At 40.7% G+C, this 18,756-nt stretch overlaps 2 protein-coding genes across 2 annotated transcripts in view; both read left to right on the top strand.

Annotated features, from left to right (window-relative positions):
- LOC138403748 (meckelin-like) overlaps positions 1-18,756 on the top strand; it is a 208,030-nt gene that overhangs the window by 13,887 nt on the left and 175,387 nt on the right. Inside the window, exon 21 of the mRNA XM_069505507.1 lies at positions 308-1,961. Coding sequence (XP_069361608.1) covers positions 308-376 — 69 coding nt within the window. The 3' untranslated portion in view covers positions 377-1,961. The remainder of the gene's footprint in view (positions 1-307; positions 1,962-18,756) is intronic.
- Positions 3,818-16,829, top strand: TER94 (Transitional endoplasmic reticulum ATPase TER94). Its single transcript, XM_034979676.2, has 15 exons — positions 3,818-3,981; positions 4,276-4,381; positions 6,507-6,760; positions 7,377-7,569; positions 7,841-8,051; positions 8,609-8,821; positions 9,780-9,973; positions 10,910-11,074; positions 12,217-12,424; positions 12,681-12,808; positions 13,016-13,181; positions 13,506-13,675; positions 13,786-13,923; positions 14,266-14,420; positions 15,183-16,829. Exons 1-15 carry the CDS (start codon positions 3,965-3,967, stop codon positions 15,280-15,282), a joined length of 2,418 nt encoding a protein of 805 aa, XP_034835567.1. The 5' UTR covers positions 3,818-3,964; the 3' UTR covers positions 15,283-16,829.

Raw genomic sequence — 18,756 nt, 5'->3', positions numbered from 1 at the left:
TTCCTTTAAGCGACGCGCCATGTATGACACATCGGACATTCACGAACCGAACAAATAAAATGAAATCGTGGTTAAAAATCAAACTTTAGAATGCAAGGCAAAGAGCGTCACTACTCACTTGCGCTTATACCTACCCCTAATAAGTCAGCGATGACTATATAACTACCTACTGAGTCTCGAACTGCCTCATCCCGCAAAAAGTTAATCCTAATCACTTCAACTCTTGAAATACAAACTATGTATTATTAAAAAGAAAAAGAAATAAATTATTAAAAGCATAACTTTATTAACTAACGCATTATTTCAGATAATTAAATTCGCACGAATGTGGACTGGAAATTGGAATGTACAGAGAAAGATTAATTTAATCACCTAAAACCCACCTATTGATGATTAAGTACGTAAATAAAATTAAAAATGATAGAGTTAGAACTAATAGAAAATGCTAAAGGATCGTTGAAATGATTGTGAATATTGTAGTCTTTATTATTCTAGTAGATGTGGTAAGTGCAAGTCGTGAAGATGTGACTCATAAAGTACAAAATGATGATGATGATATGCCTGAATTGCAAGTGTTTGACGCCAGTAAATATTTCAAACCAATTACAATAGAAACTACCAAAGCACCGCGACCTGAAATGGCAGGACCCTTGTACAATTTCATCGTGAATGTTTGCGACGCGATATTAGAAGATTTCTCAAACTCTCGAATACCAACATACCTGAATATATTACGCAGAAGCCTCAAAGGTTTGGGATCAGGGTATTTAATGAAGATGATGGTAAAAAGATTTGCCAAAGCACTGTATGATCAAAGTCAATATAGAGGTGAACTAATAAAACCTATAGTCGAACATTTTTTAAAAGTGATAAAAACCCCTATGCCTAAGAAAAAGGAATTATTTAAAGCACTAAATAACATCTACACCATAAGACAAGACATAAAAATGGACGTTTATGTTTACCGTTTGAAACGGTATGGTCGAAAAAAAAAGCGGCGTATTAGTGGGTATACTAGGGAAATATTTAAGAAGATAATATTTGACACGATAAGAAAGCAAAAGGACTATGTTAAACGGGACATTCAATTAAAATTTACTCTATTTATATTAGAGTTATATAATAAGAGTATTTCATTAAATAGCAAAAATGATCATGAAGTACAAGCATACAATTTTAAAAAAGCTTTAAATAAAGTTGGACAGGTAGGCAATTAAATGCTGATGGTAAATTTCATATGATTAATGTTTTAGTACTGAAAACTTATTACGCGTCTAACAACCGTGAAATTGGAAGAAAATGGAAAATCTCAGTAATAGGTACCACCAGAATATTGAATAAAAATGATTCTGAGAAACTATATCGGCCTAATATTTCTAATAATATTTTTTGATTTAAGCTCTAGCATTAGCATTACAGGAATAATAATAGACGCCAATAAGTCGAACGGACCCTTATTAGTCGTGCCCTTTAGTAAAAAAACAAATTTAAGATCGGAAGGAATTTTTGTGAGGTTTCTTCGAAATCTATTTGAATTGCTGACAACGGCGTTTCCCGAAAAGAAGCTACCGAAATACTGTCGAATTTTGAGCCGATATGTAAATCAATTAGACTATAGGCACGCTAAAAGGTTAGCGAAGCATTTGAGGCGCATGTCTAAAATGCACCGAGACGAATTGAAAAACGAGCTGATATTTTATAAACAGGAGCTCAGTACCAAACGACAGCACCAAACAGATTTCCTAGAAGCCATGGACGATATATTCACTTTACAAGAGCTTATACGATTCGATGATTATATTTATGACCTCAAGAATTATGGCACCGACGATATATTATTTATAGATAAAGAAACTGAAAAATTAGTGAATGATGTTATTATGAAAAGTATAATGAGACAAAGTTCTAAGGATCGTTCCGAATTACAAAAGAAGCTAAGAAAAGCTGTTAAAGAATTCAAGGTGTCCAGTTTAAATTAAACGGTATCACAAAAATGTTTTATTTTACTTGCTTTTTCCCGCTGCATAAAATGTATATAAAAGCCAAAAAGAAATATAATACTCTTACATACATAAAAATAGACAAACTTATATACACGTTACATAAATTTATATTTGTACCGGGCGGAGGATTACACCCCGGCAAGGGAGACCAAACGGCCGGGGCCCGGGGGTCATCGCGACAGGTTGAAAAATCGGCGGACTATCCTAGCAGAGTCCAGCAAGACCATTGTTTGCATCCTGACTGCGAGCAAACTGCCGCGGAACCCCATGTCGCCTCAGATGGTGAATGAGGCTGACTGGGATCAACCCATTCGCAGATGACGATTAGAATGGTTTCAGTGGACTCCACATGCTAACGGTAAACTCGTGAGTCAGATCGAAATACTTGCGTTCTCAGTCTCAGCTCTCACGAGGTTCTCGTCACACGGAATGGTGATGCCCACCAAAAATACCCACGACTGTGCCCGGTCCACCACCACGATGTCAGGCTTATTCGCTAGAATAGTCCTGTCCGTGATGATGGATCGGTCCCAATAGAGCCGGACTCCGTCGCGCTCGAGTACCGGCACCGGTGTGTACCTACTTGTAATTCGGCAACTTCCCATCCAGGAGACCGTACTTTCGAGCAAGCTCTTGGTGAAGAATTTTGGTTGTCTGTGCAGATACTTAGTGTTAGCAAGCACCGAGTAATCCCGCAAGCACATGTCCGAGTGACTCGCCGGGATGGCGACAAGCTCGACAGATGTCGTGAATGCCATCCTTTAGGATCTACTTTTGGTAGTTCCGCGTCTTAATACTGATCTTGTATCGCAGTCGCACAGACAAAAACTTAGGTCTCCCCAAAGAAGTCACCAGAGCGCAGCCACTGCACGTACGCTTTTTTTATCTACGCGTGGTTCATTAAGAGTTTTGAAACACCGTCCGTGCAACTTCTCCTTCCATACGGTCTCCCGGTCAGAGGTGCTAAGTATCACCGGTTTCTGCCACTCTGTTTGGGCCATTTTGGGCTAAGGATATTTTTTTTCTGGTCGGTGCTAAGGATGGTTTTTATTTATTTATTTATTTTTACTTAATGAAAAGTGAACATTTTACATCACACTTTTAGACCAAAGCCACAAAGCACTAGATAAAAATTGAGACTGTTGTTTACTGTTTGCATGCAATAGACCGTCACTGAGTACCTACATTTTACTCCAAGGAGCGTAGTATGTGCTAGACTGACAAAGATCATCACGTAGTAGTACTTAAATTCTTTGTATCGACCTCACACGATTTATAGATTATACTGTGAGTAGTGAGTCTTTATCACTTACTATAGGTCTTGGACGATTAGGTACGTACCTATATTCATGGGCGACTCCCTCAGATATTTTTTATTATTTTATTATGGTTATGGTATTTGTCTGGTATTCCCAGGTAGGTACTTGTTCTGAGGGTATTCCCCTACTTTCCTAAAAGCTAATGGTGCCACTTCATGCTTGTAGCAACCAGCATACAGCAAGCATCGACAAACTCCACAGAGTACTTTTTATACAGTGTTCGGCCAAACTATAGTTTGGCTTGCAGCCAATCGGATCCAACGACAAGCGCTCCCAAGCTTTGGCAAGCATACGCAAAAATTCGTCTACATGCTTGCCAGTGCTTGTTATATTTTGTTGTTTGCCACGAGCATGAAACTAAACCATGAAACTAATCCATATTTTACGGAAAAAGCTCAAACAAGGTAAAAGATAAAAATTGTACCAAATAATGCAATTATACAAAATAAAAACCGAATGTATCGAAAATTATACGGCCATAGATAAATCCAAATGTTGGCAACACTGTCGTAATCGACAGAACAAATGAAATACGGCAACGTCACGCACAGCGGGCTCATGAGTAGAAAAGAGTGATTGCATATTCGGCATTACAAATAATTTATTATATTTAAGAATTTTTAACTATATTTAGTGATTAAAATGGCAGATAATAAAAGGTGAGAGTTTAAATACGTAAAATGTTAATACAATAGAAGTGTTTAACGTGTATTTGTTACGAAATGCTGCAATATAATGGAGACCAATATTCGAAAATTGGCTTGTCATCATGTCCCAACATTAAAATGTTAGATGATTTTTGGGAAAATAACAATTAATTACGATATAATTGAGTCGTTTTATTCTAGAAAAGCGATAGAAAAGAAAGTGACTCGTATTTTTTCGAAATATAACCCTTAATTGTGTAGTTCCGATACCGGGCGTATTTGTGTAATCTGATGTATTTTGTGTAGCCCTGATGATCTTTCCACCGCGATCTTGCGTCGCAAGGACAGGCCTAACCGTCTGATCGTCGAGGAGGCCGTGAGCGATGACAATTCGGTGGTCGCATTGTCGCAGGTTAGTGACTGCTCTTTGTCTTTTTTCCGTTACCTACCTACCGTGCATGGGAAAACTATTGACACTTGTAATTATTATACGTTAACGACTCTAATTGGCCATAAAAACCATAATTTTTGCCATGCCATTTTTGCTAACAAATTATACTTCAAAGCTTTTTATTCATTTTTATTAGCCCTTGACTTTTGATCTCACCTGGTGATATGGTAAGTGGTCTCGATGTTGTGCAGCTGGCTAACCCGGAAGGAGTATGGTATTTTTTGTTAAACTTGCACCACTAAGTTAGAATAATTCACATTCTAACTTCAAAGTGTTGTTGAAGCACTATTCACAGCAATTCTGTGCTGCAACCTTTGATTTTGTATGAAAATGTCTCACAGTAATAAGTGATGCATCAATGTGTAATGCATTGTGCTGTGGTGAAAGAGATGCTCCTCATACTAATAATTCACTAGCCATATTATAAATGTGAAACTGTTTATTTGTTCTTTAATCATGTCACAATGGTGCAATGGATTGCTGTGATTTTTTGTATGGCTATTTTTTACACCAGAAAATCAAAGTTTCCACAGGATCTTTAAAAACCTAAATCCATGTGGATAAAAGTTGCGGGCATCAGCTAGTAAAAGGCGAAAATGTCTCTATTTATTTCTGATTTCTTTTCATGGCCCCATTTGGTAAAGATTTTTCATCGCACAGATGGATATTAGACTACTGTTTATTCGAGAAAATTGACAACACACTTTTGCATTTATTAAATTAGTATGGGTTATGAAAACAGCTCCCTTGTCTTTGTAGTTTGTAGCAAACAGTTAGTGGTTTTTGCATGTAGTGATCAAAAACTAATGAAACCTTTAAACTTACTACACAATAGATAGTTGAGTACCACTACTTACAAAGGATTATACTTATGTTGCTGCTGGCTGCCCATTGCCTTCTATCGCCTCAGCAGCTTAAGTTTCCGTTGGGATGCTTAGGTATAGTCCGAGGAGCCAATCTTGGTATGAGGTGAAGGAAGGGGAGGGAGGTGCCCTGTACACCCGTGCTCGCCCGCACCAGGTTAGGTGTCCAGGGCATTACCTCCCTGATTGCCATCTCGACCTGTCACCTGTGATAGCTGCTGAAGAGAATCTTTAACTTGTTTGATAGATGCTGTAGCTGCTAGAGAGGCTTGATGCTTGACTTGGTGCAAATTGTGGCTAACTTCTGTTGTACATACCAAACTGAATTGACAGTATAAATCTAGTGCTATCCTTTTCTGCAAGCATGTAACAAAATTAAAACTTGCCATTTTAGTTTAGTGATTGTGTAAAACAGAATTAGCCATAATTTGCACTCACTCTTACCAAACAAAAAAAAATCCACTCAACTAGCTAAGCTAAGCATTCACTATCGCCAGAGTGAACTAGAGTGAGGGAACTTTCGGTTTGATCCTGAATTGATGTTATGGGTATGGGTCGTATTTTTATGACGGCCACTTGGAAAAATCGCGGATACGAACCGAATATATAGTGCACAAACGCCCTAGCGTCCAACATTGCACGTTACATTAGATACGTTACAACATTTGACGCTTGCCAGTGACTTCGAACGTCGAAGCCTCGACAAAGTTTTGTTACAAGTTCGCTAATTATCGTGAACTGTGCTATCGCAATTACGTCAAGGCAGTTGGGCGCTTTTTGTATACAAAATAAGAGGAGATTATAATAATTATTGTTTACTTAATATCATAAAGTAAAATCTCATAAGGATGTGCTTAAATTGCTTAAGTACTTAATACCTCGTTGTTATGGTTCGTAAACGCCGTCCAATGTACATAACATTGTGATTATGTTATTTGCAGTTTCAACTGACCCACTTTCTGCGAATTTCGGATAACGGCCTTTTTACTTGCAAAACATTGTTCTATTTGAGACAATGTTGTTAACAAAATAATGATATGATTTATTTCTCTTCCATGCATATTATAAGATCATTTCTCAAAATACGATTAAATATTACTATACTAGCTGATGCCCGCGACTTCGTCCGCGTGGATGTAGGTTTGATTCAGCAGGATGTTGATATGTAAGTTAATTTATTCTTTTATATGTATGGATGAATATAGAACAGTTTTGTCATACAGGCCAAAATGGAGCAGCTACAATTATTCCGCGGCGACACGGTCCTTCTGAAAGGCAAGCGCCGCAAAGAGACCGTCTGCATCGTCCTCTCAGATGACAACTGTCCTGACGAGAAGATCCGCATGAACCGCGTGGTGAGGAACAACCTGCGCGTGCGGCTGTCCGACGTGGTGTCCATCGCGCCTTGCCCGTCTGTCAAGTACGGAAAGAGAGTTCACATCTTGCCTATCGATGATTCCGTTGAAGGTTTGACTGGGTAAGTTACTTAGTGTCCTATAATACGGTATTTTAACAGATTTTTCGAGAAAAATCCAAAATGTGTAAACAAGATAGTATTAGCCATAAACAATCGAAAAATGTTTATTCAGTTTATAAATTTATATGATGAGTTTTATAATTCACTAGCTTATGCTCGCGACTTCGTACGTGTGGACTCGATAAATTTCAAACCCCTATTTCACCCTCTTAGGGGTTGAATTTTCAAAAATCTCTTCTTAGCGAATGCCTACTACATAATACTGCATGCCAAATTTCAGCCCGATCCGTCCAGTAGTTTGAGCTGTGCGTTGGTAGATCAGTGTCAGTCACCTTTTCCTTTTATATATTAAGATTTTAAAGATTTATCTGATCTACAAAATATTCTAAACGCAGGAAGCTGATGACGTCATGATGAATTCCGAGTGCGACGTCACATGGCTTGAAGTTGATTACATTAGTATTTCACTAAGAAAACACTGTTGCTTACCAATATGTGTGAGGTCATGTGTGTAAAAGAATTATTTGGGCATGATAATAATTAACTATTTTTTTTAATATTAGAAAAAGTCAGTGTAGGAATCCTGTAAACGAAACATTATTTTCGTGTTAAACAGAAACCTATTTGAAGTATACTTGAAGCCATACTTCATGGAGGCGTACCGGCCCATTCACCGTGACGACACGTTTATGGTTCGAGGCGGTATGCGTGCCGTGGAGTTCAAGGTGGTGGAAACAGACCCCGCGCCCTACTGCATCGTGGCGCCCGACACTGTTATACATTGCGAAGGGGACCCCATTAAACGCGAGGTTAGTGCCAGTGAGACTACTTTCGTCAATGAATTTGTGTGATGTTTTATTGGCACTAGTTTCATTAAACAGTGATTAACACTTAACAACGATTTTTAGAACTAAGTACTTGGCAAAATATTTCTGAGCTATTACTTTTTTTTTTGACTTAGTTGTATCTCATTGTTGTATTCACTAACTGGTTTTCTCCAGTCTCCCCATTAAACGCGAGGTTAGTGCCAGTGAGACTACTATATTATTGTTCGCTTACTGAACATTTTGTTGTATACAGGAAGAGGAGGAGGCCCTTAACGCGGTGGGCTACGACGACATCGGTGGCTGTCGCAAGCAGCTCGCTCAGATTAAGGAGATGGTGGAGCTACCGTTGCGTCATCCTTCACTCTTCAAGGCCATCGGAGTAAAGCCTCCGCGCGGTATCCTCATGTACGGGCCGCCGGGAACAGGGAAGACACTCATTGCACGCGCTGTGGCTAATGAGACAGGTATGGATACAAAAATTCTAACATTGCTTACTAGATGGCGTTACACGGAATTGAATCACCCTAGAGAGGTTTTCAACCATTACCTTACATTACAACCGCCGAGTTTCTTGCTGGTTCTTCTCGGTAGGAACTGCATTCCGAACCAGTGGTAAATTAAAACTACCTGACTATTCATAAGTACTTGTAAAAAGTTTATATGAATAAAAAACATTCTATTCTATTCTATTAGGTATAGAAATTAAAAGCTACAAGCAATCATTTATTACTTCATTGGATACAACATCTGCCTGAATGGAGCAGGAAGTTATCTGCTTCTTTTTATAGTCTAGTTTAGCAGCAACTATGGAGGGCCGTTTAAATTTTTACTGTTAACAATACACAGCTGCCATCTATGATTCCCTGTCTAATTTTAAATTAAATGCCTAAATTGCACATATTCATACCCTGTCTTTGGTTTTATAAGAATGAGGAACCACAGGAACAAATTCTTGTTGTAAAAAATCCTGTCTTAAATTTTTCCACATAAAGTTTCATGAACCAGTGTTACCCTTGTACAGGTGCATTCTTCTTCCTGATCAACGGTCCGGAGATCATGTCGAAGTTGGCCGGCGAGTCGGAGTCCAACTTGCGCAAGGCCTTCGAGGAGGCCGACAAGAACTCGCCCGCGATCATCTTCATCGACGAGTTGGACGCCATAGCTCCCAAACGTGAGAAGACCCACGGGGAGGTCGAGCGTCGTATCGTGTCGCAGTTGCTCACACTTATGGATGGTAAGAAGAAATAAGAATTGTATACACCAAACAAAACTACCAATATGTATGTTAAGTTTTTTTTAATTTATCTCTTCATCGCTTTATGGTGTGCAATAAATTGAAAAGAGGGTGTCTACGAAACCCCAGAAAACGCATAGCTAGGTAGGCTTATTTTATTCAATTGAAACTCTAATAGTGATAGGTGTGATAAAATACTGAGCATAGTTTAGTGACCAGACAGATTGACGAGTTTTTAAATCGCCCTGACACTAGCTCCGTCGTCCCTTCATTCTACTTTACCTACTCGATCTTCGTTGCGCTACAGAGGTCACCATTTTCCGAGGTCGAGCGGAGGAGCCTTCGGCTTCGTAAGCTCGCTTCATTCAATTCTTGAACTTCTTGCTTCACACTTTACAAAAACACTCAGAAGGACAGACAAGATTGCATATTTCTTCTTCTTCGCTCTGGGCTGGTTTCCGCACTTAAACGTTTCCGTCTGTTGTGCGTGCATTGCCCCTACCCGCCGAAGTTTTCACTCCAGCCATCCAAGCTCCAGAAGCCGAGTAGACCGCTCAGGTTGCCGAGGGCTTCATGGAACAAGGTCGGGGAACCCAAATGGCGTTCGCGTTGCTCTGCTACGCCCGTGCACTCTAGGTGCACGTGAGTCGGTGTTTTATCAACCTCCATGCAGGCCCTGCACAGACTGTCGGTGACACCTATAACGAAAAGGTGTTTGTTTAGTGGGATATGCCCTGTTCCCGTCCCGAGTCCCACCACCTTCCTAAGTTTACCTCTGTCCAAGCGGAGTAGTTTGTTAGTTTGCCGTTTGTCTATGTTAGGGAAAGCCTCTTTGGCTTGCCTGCAGTCTGTTGTGTTTGCCCATAGTTGGGAATGCTATTGCAAGATTGAAAGATTGCAGACTTACAAGAAAGCTTACTTTTTAGTCTGTATTTTTAAAAGGACTTTTTGTTTACAGGTATGAAGAAGTCTTCCCACGTGATAGTGATGGCGGCCACCAACCGGCCGAACTCGATCGACTCGGCTTTACGTCGCTTCGGTCGATTCGACCGTGAGATAGACATCGGCATTCCCGACGCGACCGGACGTCTGGAGATCCTGCGTATCCATACCAAGAACATGAAGCTCGGAGACGATGTTGATTTGGAACAGGTATGTTTTATTTCTATTTAATGAATTGTCAATCTTGATGAACCTTATTTTTATTTATTTTTAACTAAAATAACGAGCATGCGGGTCACCAGATCTTAAGTGATTACCACCGCCCATGAACATTCGCAGCACCAGAAGAACCGCCAATACGTTGCAGGCCAATCAGGACTTTGTTGGTTGTTATTTATTTACCCGCGACTTCGATCCGCGTGGATTTAGGTTTTTAAAAATCCCGTGGGAATTCTTTGATTTTCCGGGACAAAAAGTAGCCTATGTCATTCTCCAGGTCTTTAACTATACCCACCCATGCAAAAAATCACGTCGTTTAGTTGCTCCGTTGCAGTTGATCGAAGGACAAACCAACAAATACACTTTCGCATCTATGATATGGGTAGTGATTTATAAACTTCTCAAGGTCCAAAATAAATTGTTGAGGAATGTTCAACTGTGGACTCTTTACTTGTGGTTTTCATTCGTTCTTTAATTATTTATTATATATTTTCTGATTACTCATTGTGTATATTCACAAATGTTTTGTTAAACGTGATTGATATAATATAAAGTAAGCATATAGCACTTCACTAGCTGCCCGCGATTTCGTCCGCGTGGACTACACAAATTTCAAATCCCTATTTTTGAAAAGGATTTTTGAAATTTCCATCCCCTAAGGAGTTACCCTTAGGGGATGGAAATTTCAAAAATCCTTTCTTAGCGGATGTCTACGTCATAATAGCTATCTGCATGGCTATTTCAACCCAATCCGTCCAGTCGTCTGAGCTGTGCGTTCAGTCAGTCAGTCAGTAACCTTTTTCAGATATATTTAGATTTTTTGTAGCTAAAGTTACTAAATAGGTGCTAAATAATGAAAACATGAAATGATGTTTAGATGATATATTTAGATAATAATGAAAAGTTTAAAATCAATGTTGTCCTCAGATTGCAGCAGAGTCTCACGGCCACGTGGGCGCAGATCTTGCGTCCTTGTGCTCGGAGGCTGCTCTTCAACAAATCCGCGAGAAAATGGACCTTATCGACTTGGAAGACGACCAAATAGACGCAGAGGTCCTCAACTCACTCGCCGTCTCCATGGACAACTTCCGCGTAAGTTCCATTTTACATTTATTCTTCTTTATAGCATTACTAGCGACCCGCCCCGGCTTCGCATGGGTGCAGTGTAGATACTAATGTGGTGTCAGTGAGTTTTCAATTTTCCTAGGGATCTCTAATTTTTAGGGTTCCGTACCTCAAAAGGAAAAACGGAACCCTTATAGGATCACTTTGTTGTCTGTCTGTCTGTCTGTCTGTCTGTCAAGAAACCTACAGGGTACTTCCCGTTGACCTAGTGTCATGAAATTTGGCAGGTAGGTAGATCTTATAGCTGACATTTGGGGAAAAATCTGAAAACCGTGAATTTAGGGTTAGAACACACAAAAAAAATTAAATTGTGGTCATGAACTAATAATTAGTATTTTCAACTTTCGAAGTGTGTGACTATATCAAGTGGAGTATCATATGAAAGGTCTTCACCTGTTCATTCTAAAACAGATTTTTATTTATTTTTATGCATCATAGTTTTTGAATTATCGTGCGAAAAAATACGACTGTAGTACGGAACCCTCATTGCGCGAGCCTGACTCGCACTTGGCCGGTTTTTTGAGACTTAAACTATACCTATAAACCTAAGACTTGAATCATTCTATCTATTGGTGAAAACCGCAATAAAATAAAATAATGTAGTTTAAAAGATCTACGCGTTCATACATACATACAGACGCGGGAAGCGACTTTATTTTATACTATGTAGAGATGAGCGAACCGATTTATAGCAAACCGCTAAGGTGTGGAGTGCCTTTCCGGCGTCTGTGTTTCGTGCCACGTATAACCTAAATACCTTCAAACACCTTCTAGGCAAGCGCGCTCTAATCTAGACCTCATCATTGCTTTTTTAAACATGATATCAAAATGATTTAAAGCGTGGTTTAACGACATATTGTATTGTATAATACGGGCACATACGACGGCAATTGAGTCGAAATATCGGCAGTTAAAAATCGCCTAATTAATCGTAGTATGTATCCGTTTCATACAATACAATATGATTTTATCAATTGCAAGCCTCTCAATTAAAAAAATGACAAAAAATACATCTCATGGTAATATGACATGATGTATTTCTTCTGTTATATTATTTCAAATAGTGTATACCTTTTAAAGGACTTACAATCAACTTTTGTTTAATCTAGTACGCGATGACTAAATCCTCACCGTCGGCCCTCCGCGAGACAGTCGTGGAAGTCCCCAATGTGTCATGGACGGACATCGGCGGTCTGCAGAACGTGAAGCGCGAGCTGCAGGAGCTGGTGCAGTACCCCGTGGAGCATCCCGACAAGTTCCTCAAGTTCGGCATGCAACCCTCGCGCGGGGTGCTCTTCTACGGCCCTCCTGGCTGTGGTGAGTAGTGACCAGTGTATTGCAGAGTATTCCGACATGTTTATCAAGTTTCACAACAACACGCACCCGTGTGTGCATGCGTCCATCATGGAAATGTATGCATTAATTGGGCCTTCACCAATCGCGTATGAGACGTTTTCGCGTTGGTAATCGCAACAGGACTTTCGCTCGTCTTTGAGATCATGAGACTATAAAATCCCTTGATTAGGAAATTGGAAGGATATTAGCTATAAATTGTTATTTTATACTTCAACAGGTAAAACACTCTTGGCCAAAGCCATCGCCAACGAGTGCCAGGCGAATTTTATTTCTGTGAAGGGTCCCGAACTGCTCACCATGTGGTTTGGTGAATCTGAAGCCAACGTGCGAGACATCTTTGACAAGGTATGAATATTGGTTCATATAATTTTGCAGGGCAGTTCAGTATTTTCATTTCATTTCCATATTTAAAAATATTCTATTTAAAAATTTAAATAGAACATAATAACTAAGTTTAAGACAGTAATATGTATATTTTTTTAGTTTTAATTTTTAGAGTAAGACATTGAATTTAAGTTTATTGAGACCCAATCTCGAAATTATTTTCTGTAGGCCCGATCAGCGTCCCCCTGCGTGCTATTCTTCGACGAGTTAGACTCTATCGCGAAGTCCCGCGGAGGCTCCGTGTCGGACGCGGGTGGTGCGGCCGACCGAGTTATCAACCAGATCCTGACTGAGATGGACGGCATGGGCGCTAAGAAGAACGTGTTTATCATTGGTAAGTGAAGTCAAGTAGTAGATAAATGGATCCCCCATTTGGTTTGAAATCGCTAATAATCACTACTTGCTCTCATATACGTGTTCTACCGACTGCGCCAGACATTGTATGATTGTATGTAGTGTATGATTGCAAATAAGACACATTTTTGAGTCATGAACAGTAAAAACTGTCGTGTCGTCGTGTCGTGGAGCAGAAAAGTGTTATTGGGTACATAGTATTCCAAAAAACAAACCAAATTGGCGGGTTTTATGCGGGTTGAAAGAGCAGTTACGTTTTTTTTTTTTTTAATTATTTGTTAGTTGTGAGTTTTTTGTTTGTCAGGCGCGACAAATCGTCCTGACATCATCGACCCGGCGATCCTGCGACCGGGTCGCCTGGACCAGCTCATCTACATTCCGCTGCCCGACGAGAAGTCGCGCGAGGCCATCTTGCGCGCCAACCTGCGCAAGTCGCCCATCGCTAAGGATGTGGATCTCACTTACATCGCTAAGGTGAGGCTTTCAATTCACATTCAACTTGACATGCATAATATTGTCATGTTGCTTTTCGCTTTTTAAATAATTCTTGTAAATATGACATACTAATATTTGATTTCTACCAGGTGACGCAAGGCTTCAGCGGTGCGGATCTGACGGAGATCTGCCAGCGCGCGTGCAAGCTGGCCATCCGGCAAGCCATCGAGGCGGAGATACACCGCGAGAGGGCCCGCCAGCAACAGCAGGCCGCCGCTGTTATGGACGTGAGTTGATTCCACTAGGCGACGCAAGGCTTCAGCAATCTCAAAAGAGCTAGAACCTAGAGCTGTTAAGGCAGTTTAAAAAAAAGCAGGGCTTCAGCGATGCGGATCTGACGGAGATCTACCAGCGCGCATGCAAGTTGGAGTTCTATTGTCCCTGAAATTAAATTTTAAAATCCAGTATTAGGTATGTATTGTATCATAGGTATCATTTTCGAGGTTTCTTATGGAGGTGCTGATTACGAAAATAACATCCATTTTCAAATCCAAAGTGGCGGACATATTATAGTCAATCTATATCAGGTTGTGTAAAAAGTTAGAAGTCATATACTGGTTTTGGTTCAGATGGACGAGGAGGACCCGGTGCCGGAGATCAGCCGCGCACACTTCGAGGAGGCGATGAAGTTCGCGCGGCGCTCAGTGTCTGACAACGACATCCGCAAGTACGAGATGTTCGCGCAGACGCTGCAGCAGAGCCGCGGCTTCGGCACCAACTTCAGGTGACTACCATTTGCTTCCTCATTTCTAATTGCAACCACTAGGATATGGATCACTTCCAGCATCAGTTTTCCCCTCCAATTTTAATATGGGTCCCTTCAGGTCAAGAGTGAATAGGCATCTTCTAGGCAAGCGATCTTAGGCTGCGTCTTTACTTGTCAGCAGGTCGGATTGCAGCCTAGCGCTTAGTCTATTTAAAAAAACTACCCTTGATCTTATACGAAAGGATTATTATACAGCTATCACGTTGCGAGTCTAACTTAACTTAGAAGTAACTTACAACGAGCAAACTAGATGTCCCCACAGGTATTTTCAGTCACTCACTATGATGCCTGAACAGCCCAAATAACTTTTCACCATGGAGCATATACAAGTTCCAAGTTACAATGGTAGGACCACACCATGGTCCTACCGGCCACTCTTCCTATTATCATCGTTGAGCGCATATTACCTTACAATTACGTTTTGATAAAATTTCCACATATTCTCCGTATGAGAAAATCCACAGGAGACCCAAAATAACCGACGTTGCCCAAAAGATTATCAAGCGGAAATGACAGTGGGCAAATTATGTATGTACTGCATACAATCGATTCCTATTGGGGCAGCCTAATTCCGGAATGAAGGGAGACCGTATGGGACTTCCTGGAGGATTGGAAACAGGATATTTTTATTCCCAAAAAACAACTAATTCCCACAGGATTTTGGAAAAATCCAGCGGACTTAATCAATTACCAGTTTTTTTTAAATAATTATCATTACAGATTCCCGGCTTCAGGGGCGGCGTCAGGCGGAACGGGCACGTCGGGTGGGGACCAACCCACCTTCCAGGAGGAGGGGGGCGACGACGACCTGTACAGTTAAGTGCCGGGTGCGCCCCACCCCCCCGGCAGCAATCTGTGAACGCACGCTCTGCAGTCGTAGAACTGACGTTATTGCATAAGAATTTAAATATATTTTAGGAGTACGTTTCGGGGCCCGTACGCAAAGTACGTCGCGTATCCATTGTTCATTTATTATGTTTAATTTTAACCGTAAATCTTTCGTTTAACCTGCCCATTTTATATTACCATTAATTAAATGATTCTTTGAATTGACTTTTGTCCACCTAGCTTGTCCTAGGCGATTCACTGTGCATTGTACTATCAGACCCATAGAAAAATATAAAGTAATTAATGGTAGACAGCTTCACTATCGGGATTCAGCAAATGATTCGAGTTGGCAAATTTTACGATAGTTCAGCGTTCGGCATATCGACTGGCCACACTACTCGGGATACGGCGAATGTTTCATGTTGGGCAAAATTTTAAAGTTTGGCAAATCAGCCGGCGGGCAGACGCGACATTCTGTGGCAGCGAATAGTCCTCTATTTGAACAAGAACTTTTTGGTTTGTTGATCGACGCTACGGTTTCGACCACTGCCTGGTCTCACGAATGTGGCGGATGGGACCCCATATAGGGTTGAATCCCAGTCTGATCTCGAAAATATCCCAATTTCAAAATCTGCTGCTTCGGCACGCGATGATGTTATCTTAAGTGAGTTCAGATCCTTAGTTGTTCCATTTCGCGATGACCGTTCATCTTTGCTGTGGGTTGTATTAATGAGTATACAGTTATTGGCACCGCATTTGTGTGCGCAACGTAAACCGCGTCGTGGTCGAGACTGAGTGGCCACACATACTATAACAATGATGTGTGCACTCACACAAACATAGCCAAATGGTCTTCGTGACATGAAACAAAAAAAAATTAAATAGTGTCTAGTAACTTTTGCGTTTGAAGTTAAATTGTCGAACCGGTAGCCCATTTTTGCCCTGAATGTAAACGCAATTTTAATGAACGATTGAAAATTCTTTACGTCTTAAGTGGGGTCTCCATCTACTGGACTGTCAAGTAGTAAGCAAAGCGTTTGTTTGAGGTAAATTTATCATACAGTAAACTGTTGGAAATGGTAGATAAATGTGGTCTAAATTCCTTTTACAAGTGTTAATTTGCATTTCACAAATGTTAATTTGTGAAGTGAAATTAATGAATTAAATGAACTTTAGTGTACGTATTTTACGTACTACGTGCCCCGCCCCTACGAACGCATTATGGGTGTTTTGGAACAAGTGTTTCAAGCACGGGCAACCGTTTCGAAATATTTCATAGACAATAGAATAGACCAGTCTGACTGGCGTCGCAACTCCGAATGACTATGTAAATGTATTTATTTTATAATTCAATCATTTTGATTCGCTTATGTTTAGTTGTATTGATTGGAAGTACCCGCTCAGCCGGGCTGTGTATGGTCCTATGATAATGTAATTGTTACCTGTAATGTCAGATCGTGTGGTAGGCGACGTCGGCCTGTGCCGACATTACACAATATCGCAGTGATTTTTATTGAATAAAAGATTTTTATAGTCCAATTATGGTGTTTTATTTTATTACTATTCAATGGGGCCGATTCTCTTGTACACAATTTCTAAACTAAATTAACAGGTCTCAATCTAGTGCTATCCTTTTCCGCAATCAACATTATGAAAAGGATAGAAATAGATTTAGACGTGCCATTTTAGTTTAGTTTAGAGATTGTATACAACGGAATTAGCCACATTACCCAGTCAAAATGCTAAAAAGATATCCTGAACAGATCCTGCTAACTTCACTTAGAACTTACAAAATATATACAGTACGCGGCAGAAAATAATGTAAATCGATCTTTAGGAGATAGCGGAATTGAAGAGCATTCATTCTGTCGTTGAGACCGACAAAAAGTCATAAATAGGTAAGAGTGACAGAGACAACGCTCTACAAAGCCGAAATGTCATTCTAAAGGCCGATGTACATTATTTTCTGGCACGTACGGGTACCTAGTAATTTTTGTTAAGGCGCTTCGCCCCGTCCGGCAATCAGTGACCGATTTTTTATCGGTAAAAAATGAAACTGATTGCAATATTGAACCGCACACATCCTACAAAATAGTCAAAAATTTATGAAAAAAGTCGGTGGGCCGATTATCGGTATTAATAATGAAGATGAGCAGCACGTAATATCAAACAGAATTCATCAGCCCAGTTGGTGGGAGGTCGTCCCACACTGCTTGCTGGTACGCGGTCTCCACTCCAGAACCCACTGGACTGACGACCTTAAGAAGGTAGCGCGAAGTGGGTGGATGAGAAAGAACTGATGACCTTTTTGTGGCACGCTCTTGGGAAGGCCAGTCTAGAAGTCCAGCAGTGGACGCACACAGGCTCATTCATTGGATTCATCATAGGAATTAATGTAGAAGATTATAAACTCAAAAAGTTTAGCCAATTAAATTGATTACGATACTACTACCGTATAGCCTAGTGGTTAAGACGTCGACCTTCTATTTGGGAGGACAGGGGTTCGATCCTGGGCACGCATCTCTCGGGGTTATGTTATCACTTGCTGTAATCGTGAAGGAAAACGTCGTAAGGAAACATGCATGCCTGGGAGTTCTCCGTTGTTCTCAAAGGTGTGTCAAGTCTACCAATTCCCACTGAGCCCTGCCTAAACCCTTCTCATTCTCAGAGGAGACCTGTGCTTAGTAGTGGGCCGGCGATAGGTTGATCTTGATGATGATGATGATACATTTTCGTGGGGGGAAAAAATCATCGAGAAACTAATAAAATTGCCACCAGCTGCTTGTAGTCTACCCTGGTGCTCGATTGCGGTAGAACGACAGCTACAATGTCATGATCGCAATCACTTCTGGTTGATGCTCGCTCACTATTGGCTACAATGTATTGTTGCAACAAGAAAACCATTAATTAAATAAATCACGATTGCGATTGATGCAGTTTTCCCGTAATCGAGCTGCTGTTTATGGTTTTTTTAGTAATAAACAAGTAGAATGCTAAACTCAAACGCAGAGCACCCAAAGCACACCCAAAGAGAATAAATATATTATGCCTAAATTATTAGAACAGCCCAGAGCTACATGAGTAAAGATCCCGAAGTTGGACTTGCAAAGCAGATTCTATTCATACTTACTGTTCTCCACTCCCCGTTCCTATTTGTCGTGCCCCGATTTAAATCGGATGTTCCAGTGGTACCAAAATACTCTGCCACTGGAACATCCGGTTAAAATCCGGGCCGACAGATGACAAGTGGGAACGTGGCGTCTCCAAAGAATTTGGAAGTACTACTACGTGTCTCTGTTATTAATGTTCGTCATGCGCCGAAGCGTTGCGTAGCGTCCACGCATCTCGTGCCCGCTCTCCTGTAACTGTCGCCAAGTGTCCACTCCATTGACAATAATTCTTACAGACGCTCTGGTAAGTCACTTGCACTATGGAAATACTCGCAGCAGGTAACTTTTATCTTAGT

This window comes from Maniola hyperantus, chromosome 20, assembly GCF_902806685.2.
Source record: "Maniola hyperantus chromosome 20, iAphHyp1.2, whole genome shotgun sequence".
NCBI lineage: Eukaryota > Metazoa > Arthropoda > Insecta > Lepidoptera > Nymphalidae > Maniola > Maniola hyperantus.
This window is presented reverse-complemented; position numbering and strand designations above follow the sequence as displayed.

Bases quoted from the DNA above. Each gene is read 5' to 3' on its own strand.
- TER94 (XM_034979676.2), top strand. The intron at 9,974-10,909 runs GTATGTTTTATT...TGTTGTCCTCAG, and splicing joins ACGATGTTGATTTGGAACAG to ATTGCAGCAGAGTCTCACGG. The intron at 12,425-12,680 runs GTGAGTAGTGAC...ATACTTCAACAG, and splicing joins CTACGGCCCTCCTGGCTGTG to GTAAAACACTCTTGGCCAAA.